The following is a 17,372-nucleotide window of genomic DNA, read 5'->3' as shown; positions in this document are numbered from 1 at the left end:
CGCCGCGGGGAGATGGAGAGCATCCGAGCGGTAGCATCAGCTTGAGTCTGCACCCCGGGCGGCCCGGCTCTCCGCCCTAGCCATGGAGAACGGCGGTCCCCGCATCCGCCGGAGGGTGTCTGTTCGCAAAAGGAACCGCGGCAGCCTAGAGAGCCTCTGCGTCGCCCCCGCCCCGGCCGAGCTCCAGCCCTCCGAGGACCTGGAGGACGAAGGGGCGGCCGGGAGGCGGCGGCGCAAAACCGGGAGCCCGGAGCCCGCCCAGGTACAGCCCCGCTGATTCCCCGCAGAGCCCGGTCCCGTCATCACCGAGGGCTGCAGAGCCCGGTCCCTTCATCACCGAGGGCTGCAGGACCGACCCGCGTCCCCTGCACCGGGCACAGCTGCCAGGGAAGGGGGCTCGAAACCTCACAGGTGCACACGGTTGACCGGTTAGATGAGCAGCCTTCCTGTGCGCTTCTCATCGTCATCCTTGTTTACACTTGGGGAGACACTGCCTTAAACCTTTAAGTGGGTGTAATACGTGCACACACTCACACACACCCCATCCCTGTCATACACACACACACACACACACACACAAATACACTATCCCTATCATAAAAAGTATTCACGGGGCAGTTAACTGCCCAGACAGAAGGCCAGCCTTCAAAATGACTCATTTCTACTTTACCAATAAAACTTTTTATTGGTGACCTCTGACATGCTGGTTACTTTATTAAACCAGCCATATTATCTAGAATTTATAACAGTAACCAGGCCCCAGGATGTTGAGAAGCCAAAGTTCTAACTCTAATAAATAATTATTACCTCCCAGTTTTTATCTTTTCTGTTCAACAAGCCACCCCACATGAGAGTGCATTCTCTTGTCACAATTCCAAGTTCAGAAAAGAATTTGCTTGTAGTGTCTAGTGATACAACCATGATTTTCTAACAGGCCAACCTCTAGTGTCTGGGTAGGGATTTCCAAAAGTATCTATTGAATTCACAACCTTATAGATGTCTACCATTCTTTCATTTCTCAGTGCTTTAGCACGGGTTTAGGAATTAAAATCCCTGGGACTGGAGAGATGGCTCAGTGTTTAAGAGCACTGGCTGCTCTTCCAGAGTACCCGGGTTCAATTCCCAGTACCCACATGACAGTTCACAACTGTCTATAACTCCAGTTCCTGGGAACCCAACACTTACACAGACATACATGGAGGCAAAGCTTTATAAAATAAAGTAAAAAAAAATTAAATTCCAAAGACTGGGAGTTTGGGCTCGGCAGTGGAGCAAGGGGCAGGCCTAAATAATTTAAAAGTATAGTATCACCCACTGGGCTGAGCTGGGGACATAGCTGAGTTGGTAGGATGCTTACCTAGTGTGCATAAAGCCCCGGGTTTGAGTCCCAGCACCACATAAATCCAGGTATGGTGATACACTCAGGAGGCAGAGGTGGGAGGTTCAAGACTTTGTACCTCTGTTATGTGAGATCCTGTCCTGGCATCCTGCTATCCCATAATAATCCAGCAGCACTCTTAGGCGAGTCAGTTCAAGTCTCTGGGCTCGTTTGTTTCTTTTATCTGGTGATAATGTATTCAGAGGATAATTTGCATATAGTGATATATTTGATAATCATTTGCCGGAACACTTTTTATTCTTTATGAAGGATGGAACTCTTTATGTATTTTTGTTTCCCTTTCAGGAGAACGACAGTGAAGAGGACATGTTTAATGACTATGATAGCTTTACAGAAAATTCCTTTTTAGCTCAAGTTGAGGACCTGGAACAGAAATATACACAACTGCCTGAGCACAGGGAGCTTGTCACAGACTCAGCCACCGAAGGTCTTTGTTCAGAAAGCATGGAAAACAAACTCCCTGTCTTCGCCGTGAGCAGCTCTACTGACCCTGAAACTAACCAACACATAAAGAACCAGAGTGCTGCAGATGGCCCTGCTGGGCCTGAACCTGACAGTGATCTTTTGTTTGATGTGCCTTCTTCTCAGATTTTATATTTTGAACGTATACAGAACTCATCAAATGATTTGGGCGGTCAATCTGCTAAGGAAAGAGATGGGAACTCACATAAATTGCTGAATGAGGAACCGGCCTTTAGCCATCAAGAGCTGCCGCAGCCAAATGATGACCTCGCTGAAACAAGAGCTTCTTCAGAGACGAGCAGGAGGAAGAGTATTGCAGACCACCTGAAAAGTGCCATGGCTGGGAATGCCACAGCCCAAACACCGGTGTTTTCCAGGAGTAAACACCTCAAAGAGACCCTCCTATCTGAGGAGATCAGTGTTGCTAGGAAGGCAATGGAGTCACCTTCGGATGATCTTGGTCCTTTTTATTCTCTACCCAGCAAAGTGAGAGACCTTTATGCTCAGTTGAAAGGAATCAAAAAACTATATGGTAATGCTTTTTATAAAATGAAAACCGAATTTATAATTCAAATCATATTATAACATTAATTCAAACCAGCGGAAGCAGATGATTCCTTGGTTCTGTTTCTCATCTGGAATGGCCAGAATGTCAGTGGTGTTAAGTCTGCTGTCACAGACTTCCGTCCTTCCTTCCTCACCGTCCTCAAGCCAGGCGTCCTGCTGTGCCTCTTGCCTAGGTAGTCTTAGGTCCCTTCACTTCTGTGCCTTCACTTAAGTTGTAGAGACAAAGGAATCCCAAGCCCAGATCTGATCCAGAGCAGCCTCACGTTCTGCTGTGGCCACACCGCTGAGTTTTCATCCTTCCCACTCAGCTTCTCGCTTTTTTCCTCTCCCCTTCATTCTTTTATTGTTTCATTGGTATTGGCTGCATCTGAATTCTCTAGCAGAATTTAGTGGTTTGACTGCTCAGGATCTTAAATGGACTGTTTTAATGTCTTATTTTGAGGTGAGGCCTCACTGTGTAGCCCTGGCTGTCTTGGAAGTTTGTTTTGATGAGGCTGGCCTGGAATTCACTGCAATCTGCCTGCCCTTGCCTCCCAAATACAGGGACTAAATGTACACCAACACTCTCAGCTTCTCTCTTCTTCTCTGCTGTTTGTTTGTTTGTTCGTTTGAGACAAGGTTTCTATGTAACAGCCCTGGCTGTCCTGGAACTCGCTTTGTAGACCAGGCTCGAACTCACAGAGATCCGCCTGCCTCTGCCTCCCGAGTGCTGGGATTAAAGGCGTGCGCCACCACCGCCCAGCCCAGGCCGTTAATTCTTAAAATAGTATATTGAAGCCCTTTAAATTAAATTTGGGATGAGTTTTCTTAAACTGTATATTAAGTGTGTAAATAGTTTTTAACTTTTTCCCATTTGTTTGTTCTATATGCTTGGATGTGTATGTATGTAGATACGTGTGCCCTGGCATGCATCTGGAGGTCAGAGGACAACTGATGGGATTTGGTTCTCTCCTTTGGCTGTGTGGGTCCTTGGGATCAAACTTAGGCATCAGGCTTGGCAACAACGACTTTCTCACTGGCCCTAGATTTCCATTTGTAAGCTGTGACTTACATATGTGCAAAAACTCATTTAACTTCCCCACCTACCTCACAGTACCTGTGAGACAGCGATGCTGTAGCTCTCCTGCGTGTACAGTTTGCACCCTCCTTCACTGTGCCGATGGAGAATCTTGGACAAAATGCTGCTGATGGCAACCTGCAGTTTTCTGGTCCATACTGCCACATGGCCTTTCCCACAGACTGCCCGCGGTGGCTTCTCTCTGTAGTCTCTGGGTTTTACGACTGTGGGATTTTTTTTTTGTGTGTGTGTGTGTGTGTGTGTGTGTGTATGTGTCCTTTCTGTTTATTTTGTCAATCCTGAAAATTACAGTTGAGCTTCTTTTTATGTGTCTATTACTTTGTTTGCCTCTAGTGATAAAAAGATGGTTCAATAGTAAAGAACGCCCACTGGCTGCTCTTCCAGGGGTCCCAGCACCAGGGTATATATAAGTGGTACACACACACTTGCACATGCATGTGTGTGTGTGTGAGAGAGAGAGAGTAGGCCAAACATACACTCACAAAAAGTACTAGTATACATTGTGAAGATTGTTGATGCACGTTATCAAATTACTTATTTCCATTATTATTATTGTTTTGATCCAGCACCTCCTGGAACGCAGGCTAGCTGTGTAGTTGAGGATAAACTTGAACTTCTGATCTTTCTGTCTCCACTGCTCAGGTACTAGGATCGCAGGCATGAGCCACCAGACCCCTTTCATGGGGTGCTGGGGATCAAACCCAGGCCTCCATACATGCTCGGTGCTTGGTGGTGAGCACTCTCCCAACTGAACTGCATCCTCAGCCTGTAGGCTAGAACGTAATGTAGTAATGCAATGTCTCACACGTTGGCTTTCACCAGTTATTTCCTGGTCAGTTGAGGGTGCAGAGACCCTGGGTGCGCCAGTCAGTAACTGAAGCCTTTTATGATTCAAGTAGCCCTATTTAAAATGACGTTTGGACCACTCAAAGATCAAGTCCAGAAACACTAATTGCAGGCTTTTCTGGTTTGGGCAAGATCTTGTGGATTTTCTTTTCTTTCCCCTCTATTTCTACCTAAGAAGCTCTTGAGTAAGTGAGGGAGGGAAGCCTGCACGCTCTTGTAGAACACAGGTTCTTAGACTGCCCTTCTCTGCCCATGTTGGCCCCTGGTCCCCAGGCAGCTGTCTGCTCTGCTGGAATTTGGCGCCTGTATCTGTAGGGTGGCAAGGGCTGAACTCAGACCTGCTGGGTTCATTCAGGCTGGCCTTTTGCCCTCTGTGAGAATTGTACGCCACAATGATTTCGTCTCAGAAAAATTCTTGAGAATATTGAAGGGGACAATAATCTCTGCTGTTTTTCTTTGAATTCTACAGACTGGCAGCATACTTGCCTCACATTAAGTTCTGTGCAAAAAAGAAAAAATTTAATATATTCCTTGCCAACAAGTGGTGGAAAAACCCTTGTGGCTGAGATTTTAATGCTACAAGAACTGCTCTGCCGACAGAAGGATGTTTTAATGATTCTTCCATATGTGGCAATTGTCCAAGAAAAGGTGTGTGTGTTTAAACAATTGTTATTTTCGAATATGACATTTTAAGATCTAAAAACTAGCATAAATGTATTAACTATTACTGATTATTTTTAGGATGTACAGGAGTAACACAGTACTTAATTACTTTCAACTATTAATTGTATATAGTTTTTTTTGCTAAGTTTGTGGTATGAACTGTATCTTAAATGCCCCATCAATATTTAGCTGCTTTTTCAAGCAGAAACTAACTCATTACCAGAATAAATGAGTCAGTCTGGAGGGTTTTTTAATATAAAAGGAGACAAGTGAAATTATTTTGCATTATGTACTTTTAAAGTTGTAAATACTAAGGCTGGAAAGATGGTTAAAAGCCCTGACTACTCTTCCAGGGGTCCTGGGTTTGATTCTGAGCACCCACAAGGTGGCTCAGAATCATCTGTAACTCTACTACCAAGGAATTCATCACCCTCTTTGGCCTCTGGCACTGCGTACACACAGAGCACAGATTTACATGTAGACCAAACGCCCATACACATAGACTAAATAAAAAGTTGTTATGTGTTTATTTTGTAAAGATCACCGTCTCATTTTGCACCAGTTCCTAGATAGGTGTTTCTAGACTGGGCCCACCAAGGGGACGACTTTACATCAAGGGAGTTCCTCTGAGTTCTTTCAACTCCATCTTTGATTTGTGCTTTTGTTTATTTAACTACGATTCTAGATTGCCAGTTTATCAAGTTTTGGTGTAGAACTTGGTTTCTTTGTTGAAGAATATGCTGGAAGCAAAGGAAAATTTCCTCCGACTAAAAGGAGGGAAAAGAAATCGCTGTATATCGCCACTATCGAGAAAGGGCACAGCCTGGTGAACGCCTTGATTGAAACCGGACGGATCAGCTCTCTGGGTCTGGTTGTCGTCGATGAGGTTGGTTGACATATTTATTATACTGACATCCTGCACTCATATCCCAGCTGCGGTTTGGATCTTCTCAGTAATAATATACAGAGAACACAAGAGGAGACGTGCCTTGCTGGCCAGTCTTATATCTGGTCTCAGGCAAATGTATCTTGAACCGTGAGGGTGGGTCTGCAGAGACATTTTATAGTGGTACTTACCAAATCTCAAACGTGTCAGGATGCCGCTCCACATTTGAATAACCTATAGCACTAAGCATGTATTAGTTGTAGTATCCAATACCTATTCATTCTGCGCAAAGCAGCCATGCTTTCTATGAACATATGTGAACACTGACTGCTTTCCTCCCCACCCCCTTTAATGTCATAGCTGCACATGATCGGGGAAGGGAGCCGTGGCGCCATCCTGGAGATGACCCTAGCGAAAGTGCTCTACACTAGCAGTAAGTACTGACTTAGATGACTTAATTCTGTCACTCGATTCTATAACCCACAGCAAGGCACTTGAGGCTCATGCCTTAGCTCGTCAGCTTATGCATCTCTTGTGAGAATATCTGGGTGAGACTTGCGAAGGTGTTAGACGCGGACCTGTTTCCCAACTGTCTGCTCTGGATTCAGCCACAGCAGCAGCCTCCGCGCCTCTGGATGTAAAATGGGGATTGGAATGGCGCCTGCCTGGTGGGATGGTTGTGAGGGTTCCCTGAGAATGTGCGGAACCTTCACTGTTGCTTCACATAGCCCTGGATAGGATTTGCTGCCACCATTGCCCTCAGCACCATCGCTGCCAGCTTCCCACCTTGTCTGTTTGTTGGTAAGACAGGGTCTCACTGTATAGCTCTAGCTGGCCTGGAACCTGCTGTGTAGACCAGGTGGCCTCCCAGTCACAGAGAGCCTGCCTTTGCCTTCTGAGTGCTGATACTAGGGTGTGCATCACCACACCTGGGAAAACATAGTTGAGAAGATTTTAAGGAACTATTTTGCAACATCCAGTGGTCTTTAAATATGCATGAAATACCCTAATCATCTCGTTTATTGATGTAGTGTTGCGTGTTTACCTTGTATCTGGAAAGCTGTAAATGTCATCTCATAAGGTCTTATGGGCCGGTGCCAGGGCTTGAGTCCAGTGTGTCTGCTGATCACACACTCAAATACCGAGAAACCCCTCTGGCCCCAAGAAGAGGTTTTTAAATTGTGAAAGTGATTGCATTCTTCCTTAAGTTATCGAGCAACTGCTGCTTTCTTGTCACTTTTCCCAGTGCCTGAGGTCCCGGGGTGAGCAGAACAGTTCTGGCTGGCGTCAGAATTATATTTCAGTAAAAGTGACAGGACCGTACTCGGGCAGTCATAAAGGCCAGAGCTTTGGCTAACCAGCAGTCCTGGCCAGTGTGTAGTCCTGCCTGTCCCTGGCTTACCATTGTCTCAGCTTCAGTCTTTCCTGCAGGGTGGCCTGAGAGCTGTCAGAAATGTGGAATCTTTCTAGGAGACAGGCTCCTGTCCCTGGTCCCAGGGCCCCGGCCTTTCCTTTACGTCAGCATGAGAACCCTAGGGACGTTACCTTTCCTCGAGTCTGTCATGTCAGTAGTGTGACGAGAACGGAGGAGCGTGAGAGTCCCCTTAGAATATCTTCATCCTGCCAGGAGGGTTACTCTGCTAGCTGTCATCTTTCCTCCAGGGTTCGAGGACTTGCCATGTGCTCATAACTCAGTCTGTATTTCCAGGTTACACTTCCTTTCCAAGTAGAATCTGCTACGTGAACATTTATGAGCAGCTGGGCTCACCTGAAGTTTATTTCCTTAAACCCTTTCTTCAGTTTGAACTTGCCATCACCGTTCCCTGGCAGATAGCTAAACCAGCATATTACTGGCTGTGTTGCCTGGAGTGTCCTAAAACTTCCAGGGTCAAGTGGTCCCTCTGTCTCAGTGCCCCAAGCCCTGGGACACTGACCTTCACTTGTTATATCTGTCAGCACCCAGTTCCTCTCTGTGTACCCTGCGGATCTGTTTGAAGCGCTCTCCTTGCCCCCTTTCAATGACTCCTTAGTGGGATAGCTCATCCTTTCTGCCAGACTGCCGCAGGAAGCACCAGGTTCTAGCTGACTCTGTGTCTTGATTTTCCATCTCTTCCGCCTCTCAGCCTGACTGACCTAGTGTAGACAAAAAGATATTTGCGAATATAAACCCAGTTACAGTTTTACCTTTCGCGTCCTTTATTAACCTCCATGTTTCCAGCTTATACCCTTGTTATTTCTTTTTTTTTTTTTTTTTGTTAGTTTTTTGAGACAGGGTTTCTCTGTGTAGCCTTGTTTGTCCTGGAAGTCACTATGTAGACCGGGCTAACCTTGAACTCACAGCGCCTGGCTCTTCCTACCAAGTACTGGGATTAAAGGTACATACCACCACCACCCAGCATAGCACAGGCTTTCTTGATCATTCCCCTGCTTGCTTATTCAGCTTGTAGCCTATCTTGTTCTCTTTGGACAGTACCCTGGATGATCATTTCGTGATATAAGGCAGAATCAATGAAGAAGCATGCTAAGAAGGCTTAGCTTTAGTTTTTAGATCGATAGCCAAGTCTAGAAAGTCATTTAGCTTTATGAGCTTCCTGGCTAATTTGTTTCCTTGTGTTTTTATTTTTCAGACATGGTCTCCTGTAGCTCAGGCTGGCCCTGACCACTTGGTCCTCCTATTTCTATTTCTCAGAGGCTGGGATTATGGTCAGCACCACCAGGCCTGGTTTTTAGAATTTTTTTTTAATGTTGTCAACATAAGAGACTTTTCATATGACACAAAAGTTTGAGACTAGTTGAGCACAGTAGTTTACACTGGAAGTCCTAGCACTTGGGAGGCTGAGGCAGGAGGATTGTCGTGAGTTTGCAGCCATCCTGGGCTACAGAGTGAGTTCCAGGCTATCCAGCAGTACATGATCAAACTCTGATGTTGTTTTAAAAGGTGTTTGGGTCTCATTGAGCCTGTGTCCTCTGCAGCTGTCAGATGCACATCCCAGTGTGCTGTACCACTGTCTGGTTTACAAGTCTTACAAAGTGTCCATTCGCGCTGCCTGAAAGGTCTCGTTCCTTGAGCCTCAGATTATTTACTGTGACAATATGCCGCTTGTCAGTCTGAAGATCAGAAACCCAGAATGGGCTAAAACTTTTTGACTGCTGTTATAACACCACAAGTGGAAGTTTTTACTGCCTTCATTTGATGGGGCAGAGTCAAAATGCAGGTGCACTAACAGTAGCGTGAAAAGTCGCCTTGGGTGTGAGGTGTATATGAAGCAAATAAACCGTGCGGTTGGACCTAGGTTACATCAAGATTTTTCCTTATGTATATGCAAATATTCCAGAATCTGACAAAGTCCCAAATCTGAAACATTTGGTCCAAATGTTTTGGTTAAAGGACACTCAAGTTGTACCTTTGGTGTAGGAAGTCCTTCTCTATATGTGTTGTTTTCATTGGTTAATGAATAAAGAAGCTGCTTTCGGCCAATGGCTTAACAGAACATAGCCAGGTTGGAAGAGATATATATATATATAGAGAGAGAGAGAGAGTAGGCAGGGTCAGGAGATGTCATGGAGCCACCAGAGGGGAAATATACAGAGCTGTTAGCTGGAACCTTGCCAGTAGGCCACGAGCCTCATGGTAAAATATAAAATAATGGAAATGGGTTAATTCTAGGTGTAAGAGCTAGCTAGCAATATGCTTAAGTGATTGGCCAAGCAATTATTTAATTAATACAGATTTCTGTATGGTTGTTTTGGGTCTGAGCTTGCCGGGAATGAACAAGCGGCCTCCAACAACATACCCTCATCTCCCTGCTCCTTGTTTCCACTCAGGCAGATGGCAGTGAAGTGGGCTAAAATTACTTTAGGACATAAATGACACATTACTCTTAATATTTTGATTTTTTAGAAACAACTCAGATTATTGGAATGAGTGCAACGTTAAACAATGTCCAAGACCTGCAGGAGTTCCTTAAAGCCGAGTATTATACCAGTCAGTTCAGACCAGTATGTACCCAAGGTTTGCATGGTATTGGTTAATCTGTATTCCCCTTAGAAATAAGGGTGGCAGGCTGGGGTGGGGTTGGGGTGGTGATGCACACCTTTGATGCCAGCACTTAGGAGGCGGAAGCAGTCAGATCTCTGTGAGCTAGGTCTTTATAGAGAAACCCTGTTGATGGAGGGAGGGCCTGCTTTTCGTCCCGGCTGCCTGCTAGCTTATGTCCTGAAATAACAACACACAAACTGTATTCTTTTAAACACTGCTTGGCCCATTATATCTAGCCTTTTCTCGGCTAACTCTTCGCACCTGGGCTAGCCCATTTCTAATAATGTGTGTAAGCACCCCAAGGTGCGCTTACCGGGAAGATTCTAACCTACGTCCATCCTGGGTCAGAGCTTCATTGCGTGTGACTCTGAGAGGAGCTATGGAGTCTGTCTGAGGAGTCTTACCTCACTTCCTCTTCCTCCCAGCATTCTGTTCTGTTTACTCCTCCCACCTATGTTTTAACCTATCAGGGCCAAGCAGTTTCTTTATTGCTTAACCAATGAAATCAACAGATTGATATATGACACTCCCACATAATTGACTAACTCTTACATGTTAGTTTAACCCATCTCCATTAATGTGTATTGCCACTTGACTGTGGCTTACCGGCATGAGTCTAACCAGCGCCTGTCTCGGGCAGGAGAACCATGGCATCTGCCTGTCTGCCCTTCTTCCCAGCATCCAGTTCTGTCTTTCCCACCTACCTAAGTTCCTGCCCTATCGAAAGGCCAAGGCAGTTTCTTTATTCAATCAATGAAAGCAACATATAGACAGAAGAACCTCCTACACCAAAACCCTGTCTCAGACAAGCAAACAAACCAAAAAAAAAAAAAAAAAAAAGAAAGAAAGAAAAAAAGGAATAAAGTGAACATAGTGGGCTTTAAGGTGCACAATCCCACTTGCCAGAGCTGTGTGCTAGTAGTTTACTTACGGAGAATGTCAGCTGTGCTGCTAGGGATCTTGGCTTGAGTCACTAATGCAGTCAGAGCACCTGGAGCAGTGACTGGACAGCGGGCCCTCGATGAACATTTATTGAGTTTTCCCAGAACTCATTTTATGTTTCACATCTTAGTATCTGAAGTCATCGCTATCCTTTGTGTAGTGTCCTTTGTTAAAATATTTTATTAAATTCCAAACTACAAATTTTATATTAATTGGTATTTCCTTTTAATTCAAGGTTGAGCTGAAAGAATACCTGAAAGTGAATGACACAATCTACGAGGTGGACAGCCGAGCTGAGAACGGCATGACCTTCTCTCGCCTCCTTAACTACAAGGTGTGCTGGTTCGGAACCCTTCAGTCCCTGCGCCCCTCCTTTGTGCCTCGGTTCACAGGGGTCTAGCTGGTTTGTGTCTGGGGGAAGGTGTCTGGTACTTGATTTGTCATGGATAACAGCTACTGATTGAATGCAGCCTGTTTCCTCTTTGTTTGTTTGCAGTGCTGGGGATCTAGCCAGGGCCTCTCCTTTCATGCAAGGCATGCACTCCCACTGAGCTCCAGCTAGTCCGGTTTTAGTTAGATCATACTGGGCTTCTCTTTTTGGCATGTGTTTGTGAAGTTGGGTATTTTATAGTTGCTGTACACGATACTGTGTGAAAACTCTAGAACAGGACTGTGTGCAATCCTACCCCAGTTTGAAAGACAATACCTTGTGCACACATCCTGTTAGTGAGCTCTTGTGTTACTTAAGAACTAGAATACTTTTGATTCAAATGACTGCTGAATTTTTGAGGAAGTACTTACTTCTTAGATTGTTTGCACCTGACTAATGAACCGGTTAGATGTTTCTTGGCTCCTGAACCATGAAAATTTGGAGGCATATCCGGTAGATAAGTCATCCATCCAGCAACAACAAAAGGATAATTTATAGTCTAACTAACACAGTGGTGTATAGAAGCATCATGTTTGCATGCTAAGGGCTCACAACTGGCATGAGGAGTATTTCAAAAGGTCATGTTTTATCACAGCTTTAGAATTTTGTGAGATATATTCTAAACCCTTATCTTGGTCTTCAGTAAAGTCAAAGGGTCTAAGGAGATTTTAAATGACCAACCTTTTATTTCTTGTCCTTTGTGTCCCTGCATGATAATTACAAATTATCATAATTCATTGCGATATTTTCACTTCTGAAAGTGCTGTGGAATCCAATTATTAATGGCAAAAGAAGTCCCTCGAGCAGCTCTGTGGCAGTTGGTGGCATCAGCCTTCATTTCCCTCTGGGCATTTTGTTCTGCTCGGGTGGAGGTGGGCACATAACAGAATTATTAATAACATGAACTGTTTTCACTTCCTTCGTTCTAAATTGTTTAACCCTCTTTTTAGACTAAATGTATCCCCCAAACCAAGTCCCTAACTAATGACCTAAGAAGAAAATTGAACACTTGATGTTTTATAGAGCTTTCATTTCTTGTTTTAATAATGAGACATAGAGAAGTTTAAAAGTCACACAGGAAAACGGATGTGCTTTTGTGACTGCAATCTGCATGGTTCCCTGTTTTGCAGTATTCTGATGCCCTGAAAAAGATGGATCCCGATCACTTGGTGGCGTTGGTGACAGAAGTTATCCCCAACTACTCCTGCCTGGTTTTCTGCCCGAGCAAGAAGAACTGTGAGAATGTAGCAGAAATGCTGTGCAAATTTCTAAGCAAGTACGTTAATTTAAACAAAAATCTCTTCTATGTTTGTCGTAAACCACAGACTAAATAATGCACTGTTTGTGCTGATCATGATTCTCTTCACAGAGCATGTATTGTTTTATTAGATTCTGAAGGAGCTGATCTTAAAGAAAGTTCAACTGAAACTCACATTAAAGTAAAATATTCTACAGTTACAGAAGAGTGATGCCACCCTGTCCCCCAAAGGCTTAGATTTGAAGCTTTGACTGAGCAGTGACCTAGGGTTCAGCCATATCTTAGAGCACTCTGCATGTCTGGGAATGGACCCAGGCTGGCTGCATGCAGTATGGGCAGGCTAACCACTGCCATTGCTTCAAGGCCAGGTCGCAGTATCCGTTCCATGGATTCATAGGAAGTGTAGGACCAAAATCCAGGAAGTCCCCAAAGCTTCTGAACTTGTCTCTAAGGTGTTATGTTTGGATAGATAGTTGACTTTCCCTTAGTTTCAATCAGGTTTCCATTGGGTTCTGTGATCCGAAGAAAGACTTGGAGAGCCGTCCTAATGGTTAGCAAAGTAAGAATTAAAAGAACCTTATGGCTCACAGAACCCAAGTTTGGATTCCTAGCACCCTTGTGAGCGCCAGGCATGGTGGCACCCACCTACAATCCAGTACGGAGAGACATAGGGACCTCCCTGGAGCACACACAGGAGACTCCCTGAGCATACACAGGAGACTCTCTGGAGCACACACACAGGTTCCCTGGAGCTCACACAGGAGGTTGCCTGGAGCACACACAGGAAACTCCCTAGAGCATACACACAGGAGACTCCCTGGAGCACACACAGGTTCCCTGGAGCTCACACAGGAGACTTCCTCGAGCCCACTGGCTAGTCTTGCTGGATGGAGTCCAGGTTCAGTGAGAGATTCTGTCTAAAAACCAAGGTGAAAATGGTGAGAAGAGCACGGACATCAACTCCGGCCCTTGTGGAGACAGTGTCTACACCCTGTCCACAGGAAAGACGTTTTCTGTCCTGTACTGATAAAAGGAGTTCATAGCTAGAAGGGATGTTAGCATGGTGTATTAGAAGAAAGTGGTAAGCACTTCCTAACTGTAATTCAAGGACTCATAGTTCCTCCTTTTAAAGATTTATTTATTTTATGATTATGGGTGCTTTGCATATACACATGTTCATGCACACACACACACACACACACACACACACACGTGTACTGTGCACATACCTGATTCCTTCAGAGGTCACATAAAGGTGTCAGATCCCCTGGAACTAGAGTTGCGGGTGGTTGTGAGCTGCTGTGTGGGTGCTGGGAACTGAACCTGGGTCCTCTGGAAAAGCAGTCAGTGTTCTTAACTGCTGAGCCCTCTCTCTAGTCCCAGGCTCTTATCTAAGGGATTCTTTTTCTAGGGACTTTCTAAACCACAGAGAGAAAGAAAAGTCCAGAGTGATTAAAAACTTGAGGGACATGGGCAACGGCAAAGTGTGCCCTGTCTTGAAGCGCACCATCCCTTTCGGAGTGGCCTATCACCACAGCGGTCTAACGAGTGATGAACGGAAGCTTCTGGAAGAGGCCTACTCCACAGGCGTGCTCTGCCTTCTCACCTGCACATCCACCCTGGCAGCGGGGGTCAATCTGCCGGCTCGCAGGTATTAGATCCCTCCCTCTTGTGCACTCTCTCTTTCTTGTGTTTTCTGTTTGTGTCTTGATCTTGTGAGGTAGGGTCTCTGTAGCCCAGGCCTCTAACTGGAGGGAATTCTTCCACCTTCAGCTTCCTTCCTAGTGCTGGAATTAGAGGCATGATTTAGTTTGGGAAGCCAGTTTAGTGGTTAGAATCCTGCCTGACTGAATGAGGCCCTGCATCCAGTCTGCAGGGGAGGGGCTGAATTCAACAGCTTTGTTGTTGTTGTTGTTGTTGTTGTTGTTGTTGTTTTTTGAGACAGGCTTTATCTGTCCTGGAACTCAGAGATTCTCCTCCTCTGCCTCCTGAGTTCTGGGATTAAAGTCATATGCCACCACTGCCCATCCTAAATGCAATAGCTTTTTTTTTTTTTTAATTATTTTTATTTTTTGAGACAGGTTTCTCTCTGTAATAGCCCTGGCTGTCCTGGAACTCACTTTGTAGACAAGGCTGGCCTCCAACTCACAGAGATCTGCCTGCCTCTGCCTCCTGAGTTCTGGGATTAAAGTCAAATGCCACCACTGCCCAGCTTTTTAAAGTCAGAGCCTCGGTTACTGCTTCATATATTACCAAACTTGTAAAACTATATAACTGACTTCTTTATAATTCATGACTGTTTGTTTTCTAGCAAGTAATTTATTTTCACAAGATTTTCATGAATGTTAAGAAGCATGCTTTTCTTAAGAAAAAGGAAAATCACAAGATTTTCTTGAATGTTAAGAAGCATGCTTTTCTTAAGAAAAAGGAAAATCACAAGATTTTCTTGAATGTTAAGAAGCATGCTTTTCTGCTGGTGTACTTAAGGCAGGCTCGGTGTCATAGCCGCTGACTGTGCTGTCACCCTATGTTCGTAGTTACCTGTTTATTTGTTTAGAGACAGGGCCACACCGTGTAGACCTGGCTGAACACACAGAAATCCTCCTGCACCTGCTTTCAAGTGCTGAGGTTAACGCCTGAGCTACCACGCAGCATGGAGCCAGCTTCTTGTTTCTGTATGGTTTTCTGGTTTTCTCCTTCCCACAGCTGTTATTTCTATTGTGGGGTAGAGGAACATGTATGTCTCCTCATGACTGCAGAGGTCAGAGGGCAGCCTTGACGAGTCAGGAGTCAGTTCTCTCCTTCCGCCATGTGGGTCAGGACCTGGGGATAGGACTCAGGTTGTCAGCCTTAGAGGCAAGGACCCTTGTCCAGGGACCAGCCCCTCCAACAGCTTCTAGGCTTTCCCTTTCGCCTAATCCTCATGGTGTGTGATTACCCTAATCATAGTCGCTACATCATTCCCTCCTAGTCCCACATCACTATCCTCCTCTTCCCCACACCTAACTGCTAAATATGCATTTATTTATTCAACCCTCACAATTTATGACTGACATTTTATGGAATTAAAAATCTATAAAATAATTAACTAGTTTATTGTCACATCAGATAAATGAGTTTCAAAGCCAAGGTTGGAACCCAAGCAGCCTGATTGTGTGATTTCAACAGTGCCAGCTTACCTGTCTGAGGGCTTGGCACCTGCTGAGCGGCTCCATCTTGAGCATGGTGGTCCTCTCCATCTTAGAACTGTTGGTAGTCACGTCTGCATTTCCCCCTTTCATCTTTAATGTGTTCTCTTGTGACTCGGGCTTGACACGTGCCTCAAGCTATTGGCTCTCATCTGCATACTTCTACTCCTGTTCTACCTTCTGTGTAAAATCCAGATTTCTTGGTGGGTTGGGAGGTAGGTCAGTGGCAGAGTGCTTGCCTAACACCAAGAAAACCCTGGGTTCAAACCCCAGTACCACCCAAAACCCAGATTTTTAAGACACAGAAGTAGGAGGTAAGCCCACCTGGGAGGGGATAGGAGGGTGTGGAAGTGGATGATATAGAATGGCAATACATTGTATACATGGATGGAATTGTCAGAAGATACAAAGTTAGTCTTTACTGTTCTTTTAAGTATGTTCGTTTGTTATCTCTTTAGATTTTACGTGAGTTTCCAAGTATTCTCTTGTATTGTATGTCTTGTAGCAGTCTGCTTTAATCCAGCTGCTGTGAGTCCCTCTGGGATCTTCTGTGGACATTTAGTCACTGATTCTGGGTGTCTTTAAGTGTTCATCAATCCTAACAGTCTGTTGAGACTTATAAATAAAGGTTGGTGATTTATAAGCAATGACAGATTCTTCAATTCCCTTTGAAGAAGAAAGCTGACTACCGACTTGTTTATACCTAAGCAGGATTGAAACTGCTGTTTTTGTAGACTGAATCCAGTTGAAATCTGTAGTACCTTGCAGTTAAAGGTAATATCAATTCATAGATTGGTAGCGCGCTGCACCGGTCTGTGCCAAATCTTTGAGCTCTAGGTATAAAATCCAGGAACTATGGTGAGCACTGCTATAGACTACTATAGACCTCACAGCTCCAGAGACTTGAGTGCAAGGGATGGCTGTGGTTTGTACTAACCTGTGGCTTAAGATAAGCCACTCACTGAACTTCAACTGATTCTTTCATTAGAAAAGAAAATAAGGATGTTGTTAAATATTTAGTAAGCAGAAGATATACTCGAGAACCTAGGACATCAAAGATCTACTTAAATGCAGTTTTGTCTAAAGCTGACGTGTCATTACATTTAGTTACAGATTGATAAGAAGGAATTGTGTTGAAAAGTGCTGTCGTTGACATAGAGGATTCCTTTAATTGTGTGCCATGCACAGAGTCATCCTAAGAGCCCCCTACGTGGCGAGAGAATTCTTAAGGAGGAATCAGTATAAGCAGATGATTGGCAGGGCTGGCCGCGCTGGGATCGACACAGTTGGCGAGAGTATTCTTCTATTGCAAGAAAAAGACAAGCAGCAGGTAACGTCCCACCTGACCAACTTCTGCTGTTCCCCGTCTTTCTTCCTTTTCTTTCTTGGTCATTGGCTTACATGAAACCATCTGTTAAAAACTAACAGCACAGACACACGCCTGCTTTACCTTTGTAGGTCCTGGAGCTGATAAACGGACCCGTGGAAAACTGCTACAGCCATCTTGTTGAGGAGCTCACCAGGGGGATCCAGACTTTGTTTCTGTCTTTAATTAGTTTGAAGGTATTTTTAAAGGACTTCTTAAATATCACAGCTATTACCTGAGATAAGAGC

The 17,372-nt window shown here is 44.8% G+C and overlaps 1 protein-coding gene across 9 annotated transcripts in view; it reads left to right on the top strand.

Moving 5' to 3' along the window:
- Positions 1–44: 44 nt before the first annotated feature.
- Helq (helicase, POLQ like) overlaps positions 45–17,372 on the top strand; it is a 36,713-nt gene continuing 19,385 nt past the window's right edge. For 4 of the 9 annotated variants that reach the window (XR_007594223.1, XM_050155743.1, XM_050155742.1 and 1 more), the window contains exons 1-11: positions 45–262; positions 1,685–2,393; positions 4,822–5,000; positions 5,701–5,901; positions 6,262–6,334; positions 9,803–9,900; positions 11,118–11,216; positions 12,443–12,588; positions 13,982–14,221; positions 16,947–17,088; positions 17,217–17,321. Coding sequence is in view for 6 of the 9 variants with exons in the window: in XM_050155743.1 (XP_050011700.1) it covers positions 83–262; positions 1,685–2,393; positions 4,822–5,000; positions 5,701–5,901; positions 6,262–6,334; positions 9,803–9,900; positions 11,118–11,216; positions 12,443–12,588; positions 13,982–14,221; positions 16,947–17,088; positions 17,217–17,321 (2,172 nt within the window). In the remaining 3 variants the exon portion in view is untranslated. Of the gene's footprint in view, positions 263–1,684; positions 2,394–4,821; positions 5,001–5,700; positions 5,902–6,261; positions 6,335–9,802; positions 9,914–11,117; positions 11,217–12,442; positions 12,589–13,981; positions 14,222–16,865; positions 17,089–17,216; positions 17,322–17,372 lie in introns of those variants that run through there. The other 5 variants (XM_050155745.1, XR_007594224.1, XM_050155746.1 and 2 more) reach the window with 5 other exon arrangements.

Source organism: Alexandromys fortis, unplaced genomic scaffold (assembly GCF_014885135.2).
Source record: "Alexandromys fortis isolate MF-2015 unplaced genomic scaffold, M_Fortis_MF-2015_v1.1 scaffold_87, whole genome shotgun sequence".
NCBI lineage: Eukaryota > Metazoa > Chordata > Mammalia > Rodentia > Cricetidae > Alexandromys > Alexandromys fortis.
Note: the sequence above shows the minus strand (reverse complement) of the source record. Positions and strands in the feature narration are given on the sequence as shown.